Below are 19,359 nucleotides of genomic sequence, written 5' to 3' on the forward strand. Positions count from 1 at the left end.
CAGCAATTTTCTTGTCAATACTTACATAATTTAGAAAACATGTTCCTGTAAAATTGTATGTCTCATACCCAGAATCATTTTGTTTCACCGATACAAAAATGCAACAATCATTAGAGCTGTAGGATAGACAATGAGACGATAAACTTAATCATCAGAAAACAGGAGGAGTGGTTCATCAACATACTGCAACAATGAATCCCGGCCCTGGGTGATCACTCCACTGAATTCAATCAGTTTTCTGGCATCCACTTCAATCCACTGTGACTGGTCCTCTGTATGAGCGCACCAGGCCCCATCAAAATAATCCTCTTCGTCCTCATCCTCAGCACCTGCCTGGGAAATGTCAGAAGCAATTTCATTGTGGATTGGAAGGATTTTACATTTCACTAAAGGAGGACCAAGAAATTGATAAGGAAAGGGAAAAGAGAATGTGAGAGTAGACTAACAACATCCATAAAAACACATAGTAAGCATTTCTAAAGGTATGTAAATCATGTTACGACCAGGTAAGAAGGGGTGAACTGGCTCTCCTCTATTCAACCTCCTTGGTTGGTAACAATAAAGGTTTAAGTTGCTTTTTCACAAGTATATGCCTTTTCCAAATCAACATATATTTAACTATTTATGCTGTGAGCAATGAGGAACCAATCAAACAAGGTTTTCTTGAGTCAAAGAAAGAGCAAATTTATTAACCACCATACCCAAGAAAAATAATTAAAACAGGTCAAGCATTTGGCCCTCATGCTGTCATTTGGGCCCACACACAAACCCACACACACACAAACACGTATCGGAAATAAGGGGAGTTAGAGTCCCATAAAAAGGTGAAAGAATATACGGTTAAGTGTCCTTTGGTTGTTCTTGAGGCATAGATTTTAAACACTGCTGCCGATTTGAGTTAGCTGGTTTCTTGGATGCAGTCAGATGTAGAAGATGTTACAATTATTATGAGATCTCAGTTTGCTGGTAGGTTTCTGGTAGAGTTGGCTTCTCGAACCGGGCGACATTCTTATTCCGAAAGAGAGAGTGTGAGAGAGAACAGCCTTCAGCCTGTTTCCTCTGCTGAAGACTTTCTTGACATCACTTGTGTCATTTGTAGTCACTCTCGAGGTGGCTGCATGGGCAGCCTTGTCTGAAAATACTTTACCTATTGTCTATTTCCAAAAGGTTTTGGGTGTACCTGTCTGTGGTAGTCATTGTTTCAATATCCAGTATTCTGCACTTTTAATGTCTCTTCCTTAGACAGTTACGCGTTTCAATGGATGCCTGGGTTATAGGAAATGTCTCTTTCTTAGCACTCCCCTGACGGTGATTCGTTTGTTTCTCATCTTCACCTTGGAATTTTTATTTTTAAGTAGCTTGCTCTGTCTCAGTTCAAATTACAAAATTTCAAGTCAGTTGCAAGTTAAAAAATCATATTTTCAAAAATAAAAAGGCATAGCCTCATGATAATAGGAAGAAATTATAAAAGCAAATATGGGCTCATTAGAGCTAGAGACAGGTAAAATTAAAACGAGGAATAAAGAAATGGCAGCCCTTAAACAAATACTTAGGCTGGGATTTTCCGGCCCTCAGAATCACAGTGCAGAAGAGGCCCTTCATGTGCACCGACACATGAGAAACACCTGACCTACCTACCTAATCCCATTTACCAGCACTTGGCCCATAGCCTTGAGTGTTATGACGTGCCAAGTGCTCATTCAGGTACTTTTTAAGGATGTGAGGCTACCCGCCTCCACCACCCTCCTAGGCAGTGCATTCCAGACCATCACCACCCACTAGGTAAAAAAGTTTTTCCTCACATCCCCCACTAAACCTCCTGGCCCTCACCTTGAACTTACCTTGTGACTGACCCTTCAACTAAGGGGAACAGCTGCTCTCTATCCACTCTGTCCATGCCCCTCATAATCTTGTACACCCTGTTGTGGCGGGACCCGCTGCAGGGTCGCAGCGGCCTAGCCAGAAGTCTATTGACTTTCAGTGGGACCGGACAATCCTGATGATTGGTGGGACCAGAAAATCCCACCCTTTGTATATGTCTTCACGGAGGCTAGTTCATATTCTAGGCAGTTTTTCTGCGTCTTTATAATTCCATGGTTCTATTCATGTGCAGCATGTGAAAATTTTGAAGCAAAATGTCCAGAACTGGCTTATCAGACACAAACTTCTCACTCATCCTCAACGGATGTGGATTTCAGCATTCAGTGAGTTTGCTGGAATTAATTAATTTTATGCTAGACATCAGAGACAAGCATTTGCTGAAATTAAAGGCTGTTGGATAAGTTCATGAGATTTGTCCTTATAAGGATAAATTATTTTCTCATAGAGTATTTTCTCATAGTTGTGTAACATAGTTTATTACTGCAAAAGGTCAGGTTGCTTTTGACAACTCTGAACACAACCAGCTGATCCACAATGAGTCACATAAAAATCATTGAGATTGTTCTCTGATATTCAAAGAGCACAGCTATGATGAAAGTAATGAAACCAGCATAAGCATAGAAACATAGAAACTAGGAGCAGGAGTAGGCCAATCAGCCCTTCGAGCCTGCTCCGCCATTCATTATGATCATGGCTGATCATCCAATTCAATAGCCTGCTCCCGCTTTCTCCCCATACCCTTTGATCCCTTTTGCCCCAAGAGCTATATCTAACTCCTTCTTGAAAACATACAATGTTTTGGTCTCAGCTACTTTCTGTGGTAACGAATTCCACAGGCTCACCACTCTCTGGGTGAAGAAATTTCTCCTCATCTCAGTCCCAAATGGTCCACCCCATATCCTCAGACTGTGACCCCTGGCTCTGGACTCCCCCACCATCGGGAACATCCTTCCTGTATCTATCCTGTCTAGTCCTGTTAGAACTTTATAAATTTTTATAAGATCCCCCCTCATTCTTCTGAACTCCTGCGAATATAATCCTAATCGACTCAATGTCTCCTCATATGTCAGTCCCGCCATCCCAGGAATCAGTCTGGTAAACCTTCGCTGCACTCCCTCTATAGCAAGTACATCCTTCCTCAGATAAGGAGACCAAAACTGCACACAATATTCCAGGTGTGGTCTCACCAAGGCCCTATACAATTGCAGCAAGACATCCCTGTTCCTGTACTCAAATCCTCTGGCTATGAAGGCCAACATACCATTTGCCTTCTTTACCGCCTGCTGCATCTGCATGCTTACCTTCAGCAACTGGTGTACAAGGACACCCAGGTCTCGTTGCACATTCCCCTCTCTCAATTTATAGCCATTCAGATAATAATCTGCCTTCCTGTTTTTGCTACCAAAATGGATAACCTCACATTTATCCACATTATACTGCATCTGCCATGCATTTGCCCACTCACTCAGCTTGTCCAAATCACACTGAAGCATCTCTGCATTCTCCTCACAGCTTACCCTCCCACCCATCTTTGTGTCATCTGCAAATTTGGAGGTATTACATTTAATTCCCTCATCTAAATCATTAATATATATTGTGAATAGCTGGGGTCCCAGCACCAATCCCTGCGGTACCCCACTAGTCACTGCCTGCCATTCAGAAAAAGACCCATTTATTCCTGCTCTTTGTTTCCTGTCTGCCAACCAGTTTTCTCTCCATCTCAATACAGTACCCCCAATCCCATGCGCTTTAATTTTACATGCCAATCTCTTATGCAGGACTTTGTCAAAAGCCTTCTGAAAGTCCAAATAAACTACATCCACTGGCTCCCCCTCATCAACTCTACTAGTTACATCCTCAAAAAATTCCAGTAGATTTGTCAAACATGATTTCCCTTTCATAAATCCATGTTGACTCTGTCCGATTCTGCCACTGTTTTCCATGTGCTCAGCTATTAAATGTTTTATAATGGACTCTAGAATTTTCTCCACTACCGACGTCAGGCTGACTGGTCTATAATTCCCTGTTTTCTCTCTGCCTCCCTTTTTAAATAGTGGGGTTACATTAGCTACCCTCCAATCTGTAGGAACTGTTCCAGAGCCTATAGAACTCTATAGGAAGATGACCACCAATGCATCCACTATTTCTAGGGCCACTTCCTTAAGTACTCTGGGATGTAGATTATCAGGTCCTGGGGGCATGCCGCTCTTTCATTTGATTGAGATTGTTACAGTCAGGGGTGTAATAATTCAGACTGTGCTGGATCAAATTACCCTGGTATATTAGGGAATGCTATATGTCTCTTCCTTAGACATACGCGTTTCAATGGATGCCTGGATTATAGGAAATGTCTCTTTCTTAGCATTCCCCTGACGGTGATTTGTTTGTTTCTCACCTTTGCCTTGGAATTTTTATTTTTAAGTAGCTAAGATCCACTAAGATGGATGTATCAAGTCGATGGTGTTACAGTTGGCAGAGGAAATTTTTATCCTTCAATTCTGTTTTGTCACTCCTGAGCTGATCAGGAATTGGTAGGAAAAGTTAGAGTTCAGTTTTCTTATGCTGTGGCCACATAATGGGCTAAGACAAAGGAGGTTTCTGGTGATGTTATACTCAAGATATCTACTTGGAATAAAATACATGTGTTTTTTTGACAGCTCAATATGAGAAGTGGTTTGTTATTGATATGTACCAAACTGGCTTGAAAATAAAGCCATCAGATTTGCCAGCCCTGTCACTGTATTATATTGCCTTATGTCATGCGTTTGTGGAGGTTCAATGAATTGTGATTGTGACCATGCCCCGAATAATATTTAGTCATGCATAAGGATGTAAGAAATAGGAGCAGGAGTAGGCCATTCAGCCCCTCAAGCCTGCTCCACCATTCAATAAGATCATGGCTGATTTGATTGTGGCCTTAACTCCACTTTCCTGCCCACCCCCCCATAACCCTTGACTCCCTTGTCAGTAAAAACCTGCCTAAGTCAGCCTTGAATATATTCAAGCATATTCAATTAATGCAGGTGTGACTTCCACCCATAAAGGAAAATCTGTCCTCTACTGTTTTCTGTCATTTTCTCTGATTCGTGTCTATTAAATTGATTTTGTTGTCTGGCAAAATACCTTGGCAGAAATTTTAATAGGGTTCAGATGTTGTAGATAGTGCTATGATACCTTGATGACATTGGTTTCGAATTTAAGTACCTGACGTGCGGGGAGTGAGGTGTCCAATACTAGGTGGGAAACCTGGAGTTAAGTGCAGAAGTCAGTGTTTTTTTAACCCAGCCACTGTATTACAGTGGTATTTGCAGGATTCTCAATCAATGAGCTCAAGCAGGCATGCTTATGACCCACGAGTTGATTTCAACTCCAGTATTTTAAGGGATGCTGCAAACATTAAATTTGATGGTTTTTGAAGTTGGGAGCAGAACACAACAAATTGACAGCATGGAGTACACATATTAAAAGGCTGCAACTTGTTTTGTGATGCTTCCATGAATGTGATGCTGGGGGCTGTAATAGTCTACAGGGAGATACTGCGCCCTACTGATGGGAGGAAGAAGTCTACCAGTGCCAAGAAGATGCAGCTGGAGCTAACAGAGCAGCAGGACTGTGGTGCCATCCTCATGGATTCAATGCTGAAAGCAATTTAAAGACCTAAGCAGAGCAGGAAAGTTGAGTGCAGTGGCACATTCAATTACATCCTCCTAACTACCTTCTCAAACCTACACAAGCACATCACTGCTCACACCAACTTACCCTGCAAGTGCACCCATTTCTCTCTGTCTATGCAGTTGCTCAAATCCCCACCTGTCCATCCACCAGTGACACTCACATCTTTATGTAATATCATGCCTCTCTCTCATAGGCACCTCAACAAATGCTCTATATTCATCCATTCAACAAATTCACTTAACAGCCCTTATACTTATTTGTAGGTCTTACCTTTCCTGCCTTGCAGAAGAGAGCAAAGAACATGAGAGAGATGTGGAGATCCAGAGGTGAACTCCCAGCCATCTCACAATTGATAGCTGCAGATGAAGAGTGCTAGACATCAATGGAGTCTCTTGGCGTGCTTGGCCATAGGAGATGAGACCTCCCAGTTACCTGATGACAGAAGTAAATACCAGACAGGCACATGGCACACAACACTCACTCAAATTGACTTCGTGCATCAGCAAGTGCGCAATGATCATTTAAGACTGACCTTGAATTCTAATTCATATCTTTAATCACCCATAGAGCCTTCAAGCATCGTAGAAGTTGGTGCACAAGGAAAATGATGACTTCTCATAGGAGGTGACTCAATCTGAGGGTGTATCACCACAGGACTCCTGCAGACAAAGCACCAGCTAAGATGCTCACACTTCAGTCAGACCATTAAGTAAGATAGTTGAGTTTTCACCTGGTGACTCACATATCACAAGTGAGCAAGGGCAGATGCTGGAGACAGGAACAACAGTCATGTTGAAGAACGCAAGATGTTACAAATTCTACTGAGCTGGATGTGGGTGTTGAACCCTAGAAAGCTGTTGATGAAGGTGATATTTCTGGAGCAGAAGCATAAAATGAGCCATTTCCTGACAGGCATCCCAGTTGCACTGGGCAGCCTTGTAGAATGTTTGGAGGAGTCCATCTCAACCATGAGTGGGGTGATATTGCAGGCCTTTGAGATTATTTCTTTGTCCATGGAGTATAACTGCCCCATTGACAGCAGGGAAGAATGGGTGGGCCATGAGAGGGATGGTGGTGGAAGTGGCTTTTACTCGTGATGAGCGGTAAACAAGAATTGGCACTGAACAATGGGGATGCTTGGTTGTTTGAATGAGTGCTTTGTGTTGAAGGGAAGGGGACGGACAATGAGTTTTGCTTGTTGCTGTCACATGAATGGACTGGTGGAACCTAAGTGAGTCAAGCAGCAGTGTGTGTATCTGATGGTGGTTTGACCATAACACACCTCCTCCTCAGGACTGTGAAGAGTCTTAGTTCTCTGTGCCACCTTCTTCCTGCAGGTCCAAGCTTCATCACTGTGTACTGTTCAGCACACTACAGAGATCCTGGCTGGTGCATGCTAAAGAACACCTCCAGCTTTGTCTCAGGCACCTAAAGCATATGTTCAGCCAATGGCCTGCTCTGTGACACTTCTGGTTATCATGTGGCTTTCATTGTTACTCCTGAACCTCACTGGTCGGATTCCTCATATGTGTCATCAACCATGACTTAAGTGGGTATCCCTTGTCTGCAAGGAGCCAACCGGTAAGTCTGCTTCAAGGTGCAAAGCAATTCAGGAGGGTGATCTGTTACAGGAAGAAACATCAGAGCTGCTGCCCAGGACTTTTGCACACCTGCATAAACATCTTTATGTACATTGATGGAATGGAAGCCCTTGTCATTGACAAATACTCCCGGGTGATCTGGAGGTGCCTCAGTTGCCACATGCATGCAATTGATGATGCTCTGCACCTGTGAGAGGCCAGATAGAGCCACAACTTAAGCATCCGCCCACTCACCCTGACTGGCTTCATTGGTGGGAAACAAACCAAATGCATTTGTGGGATGCCAACTGCAAGATCCTGCACATGTTTTTGGCATAAACTGAAAAAGAATCAGAGGCAAAGAAGTTGAGGGAGGTGGTAACTTTGACAGCCACTGGTAAAGTTTGGCTACAAGATTCAGTGACAACAGGCCTTGCTTCAGCATGCTGCAAATGTCAGCCACCCCCTGACCTGAGACCTGAGCCTCCTGAGACATTGGTGTTCCAGCACTTCAAGTAAGTTTATCCTCTCTGTACACCTTGTATTGTGTGTATGGCTTCATGAAAGCTGCACTTCTGCTCATCTCCTCTCTTGCTGTGGGGGGAGCAAGTCTGTGAGGAGCAGGCTATTGCTGCTCCTACTCCTGCTGGCACTGATCCCTCTGTTGGTGCTCCATCTGGTGATGTTGCGCTGCTGGTCACCTTGGTCCTGATCTGAGGTTCAGAGTAAACAGCATAAGCAGTGCCCATATAGATCTGACACATCAGAGCTCCAAAGTACAGATCAGATGTCCACGCCTTTAAAGTTGTAAAAGTAACCTCTGGAGTTTTGAAAGTTACCACTCAGCACAACTACTGTGAACAAAGCCTTTTACACAGTCAAGCAATAAGCAGCTGAAATTTCAGTACTATTGGCATATTTCCCTGTCATGTCTTCAGCTTCCTAAATTGCTTCTGTGTTTTTGCTTTGCTTTCACTAGCATGTTCCAGGAAACCCATGGCCAACAGTTGTTTCAACCTATGTTACTATTACTGTAATTGAGCAATTACATCGTGAAATTGATAACCCGTCCCTCCCAAGATTGCTTGCAGGTAGCCTAATGCATTGCAGTTAAATAGGGAAGGTAATGGGTATTGGAGCAGCCTTCCTGATGTGCTGTAAATTTCCAGGGTTTATGATGTTATTTCTATTACAGAGACTTGATTGAAGGATGGACAGGATTGGCAGATAAACATTCCAGGATTTAGATGTTTCAGGCAGGATAGAGAGGGATGTAGAAGAGGTGGGGGAGTTGCACTGCTGGTTAAGGGGAATATCACAGCTGTACGACAGGAGGACACCTCGGTGGGCTCATGCAGCGAGGCAATATGGATAGAGCTCCGGAATAGGAAGGGTGCAGTCACAATGTTGGGAGTTTACTGTAGGCCTCCCAATTGCCGGCGGGAGATTGAGGAACAGTTATGTAGGCAGATTTTGGAAAGATGTAAAAGCAATAGGGTTGTTGTGGTGGGTGATTTTAACTTTCCCTATATTGACTGGGAATCACTTAGTGCTAGGGGTTTGGATGGTGCAGAATTTGTAAGGTGCATCCAGGAGGGCTTCCTGAGACAATATGTAGATATCCAAACTTACTGGACCTAGTATTAGGGAATGAACCCGGCCAGGTGGTCAAAGTTTCAGTAGGGGAGCATTTTAGGAAAAGTGACCATAATTCAGTAAGTTTCAAGGTACTGGTGGATAAGGATAACAGGAGTCCTCGGGTTAAGGTGCTTAACTGGGGGAAGGCAAATTATAACAATATTAGGCAGGAACTGAGGAATCTAGACTGGAGGCGGATGTTTGAGGGCAAATCAACAACTGACATGTGGGGGGCTTTCAAACGTCAGTTGATAAGAATTCAGGACCGGCATGTTTCTGCTAGGATGAAGGACAAGCATGGCAAGTTTCAGGAACCTTGCATAACGAAGGATATTGTGAGATTAGTCAAAAAGAAAAGGGAAGCATTCGTAAAGGCTAGGAACAGATGAAGCCCGTGGAGAATATAAAGAAAGTAGGAAGAAACTTAAGCAAGGAGTCAGGAGGGCTAAAAGGGGTCATGAAAAGTCACTGGCAACCAGGATTAAGGAAAATCCCAAGGCTTTTTATACATATGTAAAAAGCAAGAGGGTAGCCAAGGAAAGGGTAGGCCAACTCAGGGACAGAGGTGGGAATCTGTGTGTGGAGCCAAAAGAAATGGGAGAGATACTAAATGAATACTTCTCATCAGTATTCACCAAAGAGAAGAACTTAGCGGTCGATTTGTTTAGGGAAGAGTGTGTAGATAGCCTGGATCATGTTGAGATCAAAAAAGAGGTGTTAGGCGTCTTGAAGAATATTAAGGTGGATAAGTCCCCAGGGCCAGATGGGATCTACCCCAGAGTACTGAGGGAGGCAAGGGAGGAGATTGCTAGGGCCTTGACAGAAATCTTTGTATCCTCATTGGCTACGGGTGAGGTCCCAGAGGACTGGAGAATGGCCAATGTTGTTCCATTGTTTAAGAAGGGTAGCAGGGATAATCCAGGAAATTACAGGCCAGTGAACCTTACGTCAGTGGTAGGGAAATTATTGGAGAAGATTCTTTGTGTCAGGATTTACTACCATTTGGAAGCAAATGGGCATATTAGTGAGAGGCAGCATGGTTTTGTGAAGCGGAGGTCGTATCTCATAACTTGATTGAGTTTTTCGAGTAAGTGACAAAGATGATCGACGATGGAAGGGCAGTGGATGTTATATACATGGATTTCAGTAAGGCCTTTGACAAGGTCCCTCATGGCAGACTGGTACAGATGGTAAAGTCGCATGGGATCAGAGGTGAGCTGGTAAGATGGATACAGAATTGGCTTGGTCATAGAAGACAGAGGGTAGCAGTGGAAGGGTGCTTTTCTGAATGGAGAGCTGTGACTAGTGGAGTTCCACAGGGATCAGTGCTGGGACCTTTGCTGTTTGTAGTATACACAAATGATTTGGAGGAAAATGTAACTGGGCTAATTAGTAAATTTGCAGATGACACTAAGTTGGAGGAGTTGCAGATAGTGAAGAGGATTGTCAAAGGATACAACGGGATATAAGATCGGTTGGAGACTTGGGCAGAGAAATGGCAGATGGAGTTTAATCCGGACAAATGCGAGATAATGCATTTTGAAAGGTCTAATACAGGCAGGAATTACAGTAAATGGCAGAACCCTTAAGTGCATTGACAGGCAGAGGGATCTGGGTGTACAGGTCCACAGGTCACTGAAAGTGGCAACGCAGGTGGATAAGGTAGTCAGGAAGGCATATGGCATGCTTGCCTTCATTGGCAGGGGTATTGAGTATAAAAGTTGGGAAGTCATGCTGCAGCTGTATAGAACCTTGGTTAGGCCGCACTTGGAATATTGCGTGCAATTCTGGTCGCCACATTACCAGAAGGATATGGAGGCATTGAAGAGGGTGCAGAGGAGGTTTACCAGGATGCTGCCTGGTCTGGAGGTTATTAGCTATGAGGAGAGGTTGGAGAAACTTGGATTGTTCTCACTAGAGCAACAGAGATTGAGGGGCGACTTGATAGAAGTTTACAAAATTATGAGTGGCATGGACAGAGTAGATAGTCAGAATCTTTTTCCCAGGGTGGAAGAGTCAATTACTAGGGGACATAGATTTAAGGTGAGAGCAGAAAACTATAGAGGAGATGTGCGGGGCAAGTTTTTTACGCAGAGGGTAGTGAGTGTCTGGAATTCGCTGCCAGAGGAGGTGGTGGAAGCAGGTACGATAGTGGTGTTTAAGAGGCAGCTTGACAAATACATGAATAGGATGGGAATAGAGGGATACGGACCCCGGAAGTAAAAAATGTTTTAGTTGACGGGCAATATGATCGGCACAGGCTTGGAGGGCCGAAGGGCCTGTTCCTGTGCTGTACTTTTCTTTGTTCTTTGTTCTCTACTGTTGAATCGTTTTGGTACAGGGTTCCTGACGTTTTAGAGAGAATTTACTGTACTCTGTTGACATCAGCTTGATTGCTGGAAAGAATGTTCTGGATTAAAACTATGCCAGAGAATTAAAAATACTTATATCTAGAATACATATCAGCAGTTAGTTGGAGATGTGATAATGATGACATCATCTGCATTCAGAAGGCAAAAATAACATTCCAGTCCCTTTATGTAAACTATTTTGTACTGGGATTTATCACTTCTAGACTGCACTGCTGTCACTGTCCCCAGCCGAGAATAAATGGAGGCTATATGCGCAACACAACTGCAGATTATGGAACATGAAAGAATGACGTTGAAAGGCGTAAATTAGGGGCAAATGTGGTTGAGGGGTTAGCATTCTCACCTCTGAGTCAAATCCCACTCCAGAGACTTGAGCACAAAAATCTAGGTTGCCACTTCACTGATGCACTGTTGGAAGTGCTGTCTTTTAGATGAGGCTTTAAACCAAGACCCCTTTCCCCACAAATATAAAAGATTCCTGGCACTGTATCAAAGAAGAATATGGTGGGGAGCTTATGCCTGGTGTTCTGGCCAATATTTATTCTTCAATTAATGTCGTTAAAACAGATTATTTTGTCATTATTGCATTGCTGTTTATGGAAGCCTATAATGCACACATTGGCTGCTGTACTTCCTACATTGCAACAGTGACTATACTGATGATTACGGATAATGCCGTCTGTTTTACATCCCTACGAATATCCAATTTCAGCTCCAATTATTGTGAAACAACAATAATGTCAGCATGTGTGAAACTGGTAGGATACAGGATAATGCTGAATCTCAGGTGCAAGAGCTTTGTTCTTATATTTCTACTTCAAGTCCTCCACGTGGGAGCTGGCACATGGCCCTTGCAGTCCCCATGATTGATAAACTTGCACTGAATGTATAGCTATGATATTTTCCAGCTTGGATGGGAAGTTGTCTATCTTTGTGTTTATGGTCTCTGTGAGCACTCTCTGGCCCAATGCAGTGTGAAAGCCTCAGAGCAGCATTGAGGATGTTAATTGAATGTTGTGAGATGAAGGATAGTTGGACAGGTGGCTTTGGTGAATGTTATCCTTGTTCTGTAATTTTGCCCGTTGCTCCATTGATATACATAATACCGATTTTATTAGGTTTGCTGGGCTCACGGGTGAGTTTGGTTGAAAGGTTGAACTGTTGATGATTAGCAGTGTCTGGATCTGCTCTCAAGCCTCGGGATGCACGATGCTTTGCTGTAGCTACTATGTCACCTTGTTTCTTATAAGTTATGCTGTGGTGTTAGTTTTTGGAGGAAAATAAAAAACATACAACCTTTAATGGCAATAGAAAGGAATTATGATTGTGTGTCAAAGTGGATGTGTGCCACAAACCAGAGACCCCTCACCTGCATGTTAAGTCGAATACGATGAGGGCCAAGTCCATGTCGCAGAAAGGAAGATGCTGTTAATTGTTCATCAGTAATTTCATGGGACTCGAGACCCAAAGGAGGGCATTCTGTAAATGAGAGATGGAGTTAGTTGATGGACTAAAGATGGGAGAATTGGATTTTCCTACAAATGTGTATTATTGGTACAGGACATTTTCTAACAGTAGAATTCTCTGTTTGGTGATGTGTGAACACAGAAATGGCTCTTGTAAGATTGCAAATGCTGAGGTTTCACTTAATTAGTCTCCTTTTAATCAGTCTAGCCATTAAAAAGATTATGAAATATTTCCAAATTCAATCTTTATTTAAGTCATAACAGAAATATCTGGTAGCCCAACCAATATTCCAAACAAATTTAACCAAATTCAAGAGATGACTTGCAGTGAAAAGCTCTTGTAGCTTGGCAATGGGTATATGATTCAGTGCTTACACATTTATATGTCGCATCGAAGGTGTACATCAAAACTATACATGGGCACATTAGCACCTGCATACACATGGTTTGTCAGGAGTCTAGTATCTACATATTCATGCTCAATCAGGATGATCTAGTACCTCCATGTACTTGCTTAGTTAGGACAATCTAGTGCCCACTCATGCTGACTACATCATAGCAGTCTAGCGCCTGCAAAGATATGCCTGTCCAGAACTTGAAATCAAAACTTATATGAATAAAGCATATAAGAAACAGTTTAATTATTAAGTAATTTAACCTAAACATGAGAGCAACACAAGTCTGTAAGTGGGGCACTTTAATAAATTGTTTATTCATGTTAGTTCTAAAATTAGCATCTAACATATTACGTTGGTTAAACAGTACTAAAAAATATCTTTTAAATTCTTTATGTAACTAATGAATGCAGTGTATCCTCCAGCGAGCCAAGTCTATTGATCTTGAAACCATTACCAACACAATTTTTGTTCTTGGCCAAGTAACCAGCAGAAGAATTGTCTAGTAAAATCCAGATGTTAAAAACAGGAAACTGGAAACAACTGTGGTGATAGGGTGGGAGTGATATTCAGCAGAAATAACTGTAGCAATCGAGCAATAATACCACATTGCTAATTAGGGGTAATAACTAGCAATAAAGATAAAATGCTATTTGCGATCTCTAGAAATACAGTATTTGATTGATATTCAGGGTATATAACTAGCAACACAGAACCGGTTTGCCCTTCAGGGGCAGTAACTGTAGCTATAGAATTAAACGGCTATTCAGGGACAACAACTAGTAAGAGGAGACTGGATTGTTATTCTGTTGCAATAACTAGCAGTAGAGCTTGGACTGCAACCCAGATATCCTGGTAGCTTTCTGAGTTGGTTGCCATCATTGGTTCAAGGGACAGGTCATTCCAGCATTGAATTTACCTTCAGGAGCAGATATTAAGCATCTCAGGGGAAACTGCAACACCTCACTAGTCATTGACAAGTTAAACTGAGGGTCTGATGCTTAGTTCCAGACTTAATTTCAATTACAATCCCTTGGGCACGTACTTAGGAGACACCTGGTTGCAACTGGTGAAATTGAGGGCAGCAGAGCAAGAAGGAGGAAAATGAGGAAATATACCGACAGCTTAAGAAGCAGAACAGGTACAAGATTTGAGAACAACACCAAGATGTTGGCTGTTATCAAAGACCATGAAAGTTGGAGAGCCATGCACCGACATTGCAAAACATGGTGCCCGAAGAAGTGCGGATATCCTTGGACAGAGTCTCACCACCTTGAAAAGGGCCTTGTAGTATTTGTATCACAAAACTACAGCTATTTTGATTGCTGGTATTGATATCATCAGTGTGCATTTATTTTATCCATATTTGTTAATAATTTGTCATTTTTTTGTCACAAATTTTGATTAGATTCTTTAAGAAGCTATGCATAGATCTTGTAAAAGAATAGATTTTTGTAGATGTATTTCATGCTAAGCTGCAGCCATGAGTACTGTATATCATTTGAGAGTGTGATATGTGGCGATGCCTTAAAGTGGGCAGCATTTTGTTACTTGTATTTGTTATGTGCTTCCTCCTCCTTGAGGTACCATGGCCTAATGGGGTGTTGGCAACCATGGACTTTATGATTATGTTTGGGAAAATATTGCAGTGGTTTGCCATTGCCTTATGCAGTATGGCTGACCAGGAAAGTCTCCTGCTTGCCATCAGGCATATCAGAAGGATTTACAGGCTGATAATCAACCTGTGTTGCCACATTATGAATGCACCTTCCTTGGCCATCAAGTTCTGGAGTGGGACTTGAACCCAGTTGAACCCAGAGGTAGGGATGCTACCATTGCGCCATGTTATGTGCCTATTTGTATGAAAGAAAACAAGTATAATTTATATAAATGCAGGAAGGGGATAATGTTCGGCTACACAAAATTTAAAGCCTTCAAATGGTTAACCCTATGCAGACTGCAGTAATCTAAAGTGCGTTGGGTTTTCATTTTCTCAGTTGCAGTTAATTTTTTGACACTGGTTCAAAATGCATATGAAATGTCTGGTTGGAATTTTATTTTTCTATTGCTAGGACCACCAGCAACCACCCCCGCCCCCACCCTGGCCCCTCAACTGAGTCAGCATCCAGGAGCTACCAGGCCCAGTGAAGGGGAGTGTGGGACAATCCTGCCACCGCAGGCCAGTCTATATCAATGCAAGAGTTAAAATCCCTGCTATTACATCCATGCACTTCTTGTAGGTACATCTGTACTGTATTAGGTCTGGTCTGACTTTGGCTTAGATTTGCTGGTGTGGCAGTTCAATTTAGAGGTAGGCATTTGTGCCAACAATAGCACAACAGTTTCTAAAACCTCAATAAATATTGACTTTGGGTGAGATTAATGCCATAACGGTGTTGATGGACCAAATCTGATCAGAATTAGAAGAGGTCATCATAAACATACAATGCCCGAGGGAACACAAGTCATGTTATGTAAGAACTGTGCAAATTTGGACTGCTGCTTTACACACCACATCAATGGCATTCTTCGAAGAAAGGGTATACAGATCTGGGACTTAGACTTGACTTGGAGACAGTATGACTCCATGGCAGGGTTTTCTTCTGGAAATGTTATAAGAGCAATCAATTAAATATAACAATTTGTGTCTGCACTACTTTATTAACTGAGATTAAATGCTATAGGTGTCGAATCCTGCAGAATTTCTAACGGCTGACTAGAGAGTCAGACTGCAGACCAGATTTTACAGAGTTAGGACAACTCCGGAGACCTTTGAAGATGGCAGACGGGACCAGGATGCGGAAGTCCCAGAACCATTTCCAGCCAATAGCATTTTTGCTGATAGAAGGGCACGGAGTGTGAATCATACAGGCAGGGAAACTGAACTCAGCAGGACCATTTGAAAATAGTGCTCAATTTAAACAGACACCATTTTTGCTGTTCCAAGAGCCTTAACCTGCAGTGTAGGAGTCATGAATTTATGAAGGAGACATAAACACTCTTGAAGGGTGGATAAGGTTTGTTTAAATGTCATAATCCGAAGTTATTTAAAACCCCAGCCCTTTACAAACAAAAAAACTGGGCTGCATCTATCAATTAGAGTAAAAAAAGCACATGCTGCTGGACTGCTTTGATGGATAGGTCATCTGGTGTAGCTTAGAAAAAACTATTAACATCCATCCTTGCAGTTTCAATAGCGTTCATTGTTGACATTTCCCAAGGGCTGCTATTGCAGCTGAGCCTACTATGAACATATGGCTGAGTTTCAAAAAGTCTAAGTTTTGAAATTTTTTATTGTCCCAGGATCCATAGCCTTTTGGAGAAATGAGTTGCAGGTTATCACGATTATCTTCTATATGAAAAAAAATGCTTCCTGATTTCACTCCATTCAACTCTCTTGACACTGTTTAAGAAATTTAAACACATCTGGCTAGACCAGCAGTGAGTGTAGCCAGACTGTACCACTGAGCTGAATAGAGAACAATTTGAACTGAAAAATGAGCGGGGAGAAACACTAACAATCAAGTCAAAACAATCAATTCCTCAAAAAAATTTCACTCACTTTTTCCCAATGGTGGCAAATATCCATCTGGGTCTATCTCTTCTGGAATCTTCTTAGTAGGTTTCTTAGGTTTCACTGCAAAATATAGAACAATATGTCACTACATTCTTCTTACGCACACCTAATCCTCTGAATACAAGTGTACAGTACTTTTCATAACCATTTGAATTGTGAGTGTCAGTCCACATTGTAACCCTCAGCCGAAACTGTCTAGTCCATATTCTAACCCTAATTCCATGTCCAGACCTTTAATCTCTGAGTACTCAACACACCTTTCTTTTCCAATTTTCTTCCCTGTTGAAGACAATGACAGTTGTTGGCATTTTGCGTGGTTCTGTGGGCACCTATGGCCCAGAAGAATTTCACCAAAGTAGCCATTCTTTGGTTCTGAGCCTTGAAGGCGAATGTTGGCATCCAATTTGATGGAGGTGAGCACAGGATAGTGTGATTCTGTCCTCATTTGATATTCACACATGCATGCTTTCTGGTATGAATAGTGTGAATGAATAGTGATCAGGAATGGAAATCCTAACTAATATCTTTCCTCTCAAGCTGAGCGGTGTTGAGGACAAATGTACTGTGCCAAATTTTGCTGGATCAACGATCATATCTTGGATCCCCTATTCTGTATGGTTTAGTCCCATACCTGGTGGGAGCAGCTGTGGACTCCCTTATTATAGGTATTCAATTTATAGCACATTTAACCCTCTAGGTATTCAATGTCCAATACACCTTTTAAATTAATTCTCTCAAACATTGCAATTTGCTTATAATATTGCTTTGAATCCTCTGCAGTGTCTGTTCTCTTGATGGAGTCAGTGGGTGAAACTGTAACAAAGATGATGGAATGATTCTGACCTGAGTCACTGAAGGTATTACTCTAGGAAGATGAGTTCAGTAAAGCCATCATTAGAGCAATAAATTCCCACATCTGAGCTGTGATTTAGAAGGCTGCTTATTGTCATTGGCGTGCACTCTATCTCTGCTAATAAAGTCTGTAAATCCAATCACTGCTAAAGTAAGTCCATTGACAGAAATGTCAACTATTGCCTTCCTATCCCTCTCCACTGGCCACTTTCTTCAGATAATTTGCTAAAACTGTCTCTTGAAACATGAGTTCTCCTTTCTATCCTCATCAATTCTTTTGGTTCAGTTGTCAGCCCCCTTGAAAAGGAAGCTGACATTTTTGACTTATTTTTCCTTTCTAACTCTACACTTGATGATCTGGGCAAGAACCATTCTCTACTGCTCCACATTGCTCTATCAATTTTTTATGTTTGTCATTTTAAAAAATTCATTCGGGGATGTGGGCTTTGCTGGCTAGGCCAGCATTTATTGCCCATCCCTAGTTGCCCTGTATCAGATCCCCAACTTTCTGGACTGTAATAAGACTTCTAGTCCGGATGACATGTCACCTGTTGGGCTGAAGCTTTGTACCTGCAGCCTTTTCTACCCTTTTCTACTCATTCAGTCTTACTTATTTATTTCTTGGAAATTTACTTATCATACCTTGTCCCAAAGTAATCTGATTCCTTTATGCTTACATAAAGTTCTTTCTAAAGTCATAGAAATTGTTGTTAATTTGAAGTTATCCTTGTTCATGTAGGTTCATGATTTCTGGTAAAACTTTCCTCATGGCCATCCATTGGTGGTCTTATAGTCTAGCCCATGAGCTATGGAACTCTGCTCTTGAACTCTTGAGTGATGCTTTGTCATCATCTCTAAAGCCTTTGACAAGATCTGTTACTGTATAATTCTTAAAGAGTTACCATCATGCAGTTGCCCAACAATGCTATTTTCAGGCTCGTTGAAGATTCTTTCAGATAGTTCTATGTATGCTGCAAGTAATCATCATCTTATTTTTTTAAACACAACTCAGTGATTCTGCACAGCTTTGTCCTCTCTTCCAGTCTGCTCCTTCTCTATACCTGTGGTCTTGACCATTCATTTTTTTCTACTGTAATCTGTTCCTTATCTTTGCACTCTGAACTCATCGCCCTCTTTCAGTGCACTGAACCATGAATGTGTCTGCACTGTGATGGACTTGAATCATAATAGCTTTATCTCCTTCATGCCCCTTGATGGGACAGTGGAAATTTGGATTTGTTCAGTTCTTTGAAGACACACTTTCATGCTGGATCTGGCATGTCCAGTTGGTAGCCACCACCTTTGTCTTTTGGTAGCTCCACCACTGTTCTTCTTTATAAATAGACATTCTTGGCTCACTCCTCCCTCTGAATTCAAATGAAATTTCTATATCTCCTCTAATTCTAATGCTGCAGCTCGAGAACTCATTTTCATCTTCATGGCCAGAATTTTACGTTATTTGACAGAGCATGAAATCACGCAAGAAAATGTCGGGCACGTATCCCGACGTCTTCGTGCACTCGCGTGATATTTTGCTCGGCAGGCGTGCACAGCAGTTGGAAGCGTGCCCGCCAACAATTAAATGGGCAATTATGCCCATTAAGAAGTCAATTGAAAGCGACTTTACGTGGCCCATCACTTTTACGGTTGGGGGATGGGCAATTTTGCTACAATCTTGATCCAAGGCGGGCTAAAATGTCCAGGGTGAAATATAATGAAAAAAGATGTCTGGTGACTGAGGTTTTTTGAGTCCTGCTGCCAGGTGCTTGAATGTGCTGCATAGACACTGTCTGCTGAATTTTTTTTCTTCTCATTTAATTTGGACAGGTCTGCAGCTCCCTGAGGCAGCTCCACAGCAGCTTCAGGGAACACGTTAAAAGCGCCTACCTGCAGCCTCACTTTTCTCAGCGCCCACCACCTTCC

At 42.2% G+C, this 19,359-nt stretch overlaps 1 protein-coding gene across 2 annotated transcripts in view; it reads right to left on the reverse strand.

The window, feature by feature from the left end:
* LOC144694871 (inactive carboxypeptidase-like protein X2) overlaps positions 1-19,359 on the reverse strand; it is a 65,480-nt gene that overhangs the window by 17,003 nt on the left and 29,118 nt on the right. For both annotated transcript variants that reach the window (XM_078565533.1, XM_078565532.1), the window contains 3 exons: positions 16,570-16,644; positions 12,516-12,625; positions 185-333 (listed from right to left, as the gene is read on the reverse strand). In XM_078565533.1, the coding sequence (XP_078421659.1) occupies positions 185-333; positions 12,516-12,625; positions 16,570-16,644 (334 nt within the window). The remainder of the gene's footprint in view (positions 1-184; positions 334-12,515; positions 12,626-16,569; positions 16,645-19,359) is intronic.

Source organism: Cetorhinus maximus, chromosome 20 (genome assembly GCF_964194155.1).
Source record: "Cetorhinus maximus chromosome 20, sCetMax3.hap1.1, whole genome shotgun sequence".
In the NCBI taxonomy this organism is placed as follows: domain Eukaryota; kingdom Metazoa; phylum Chordata; class Chondrichthyes; order Lamniformes; family Cetorhinidae; genus Cetorhinus; species Cetorhinus maximus.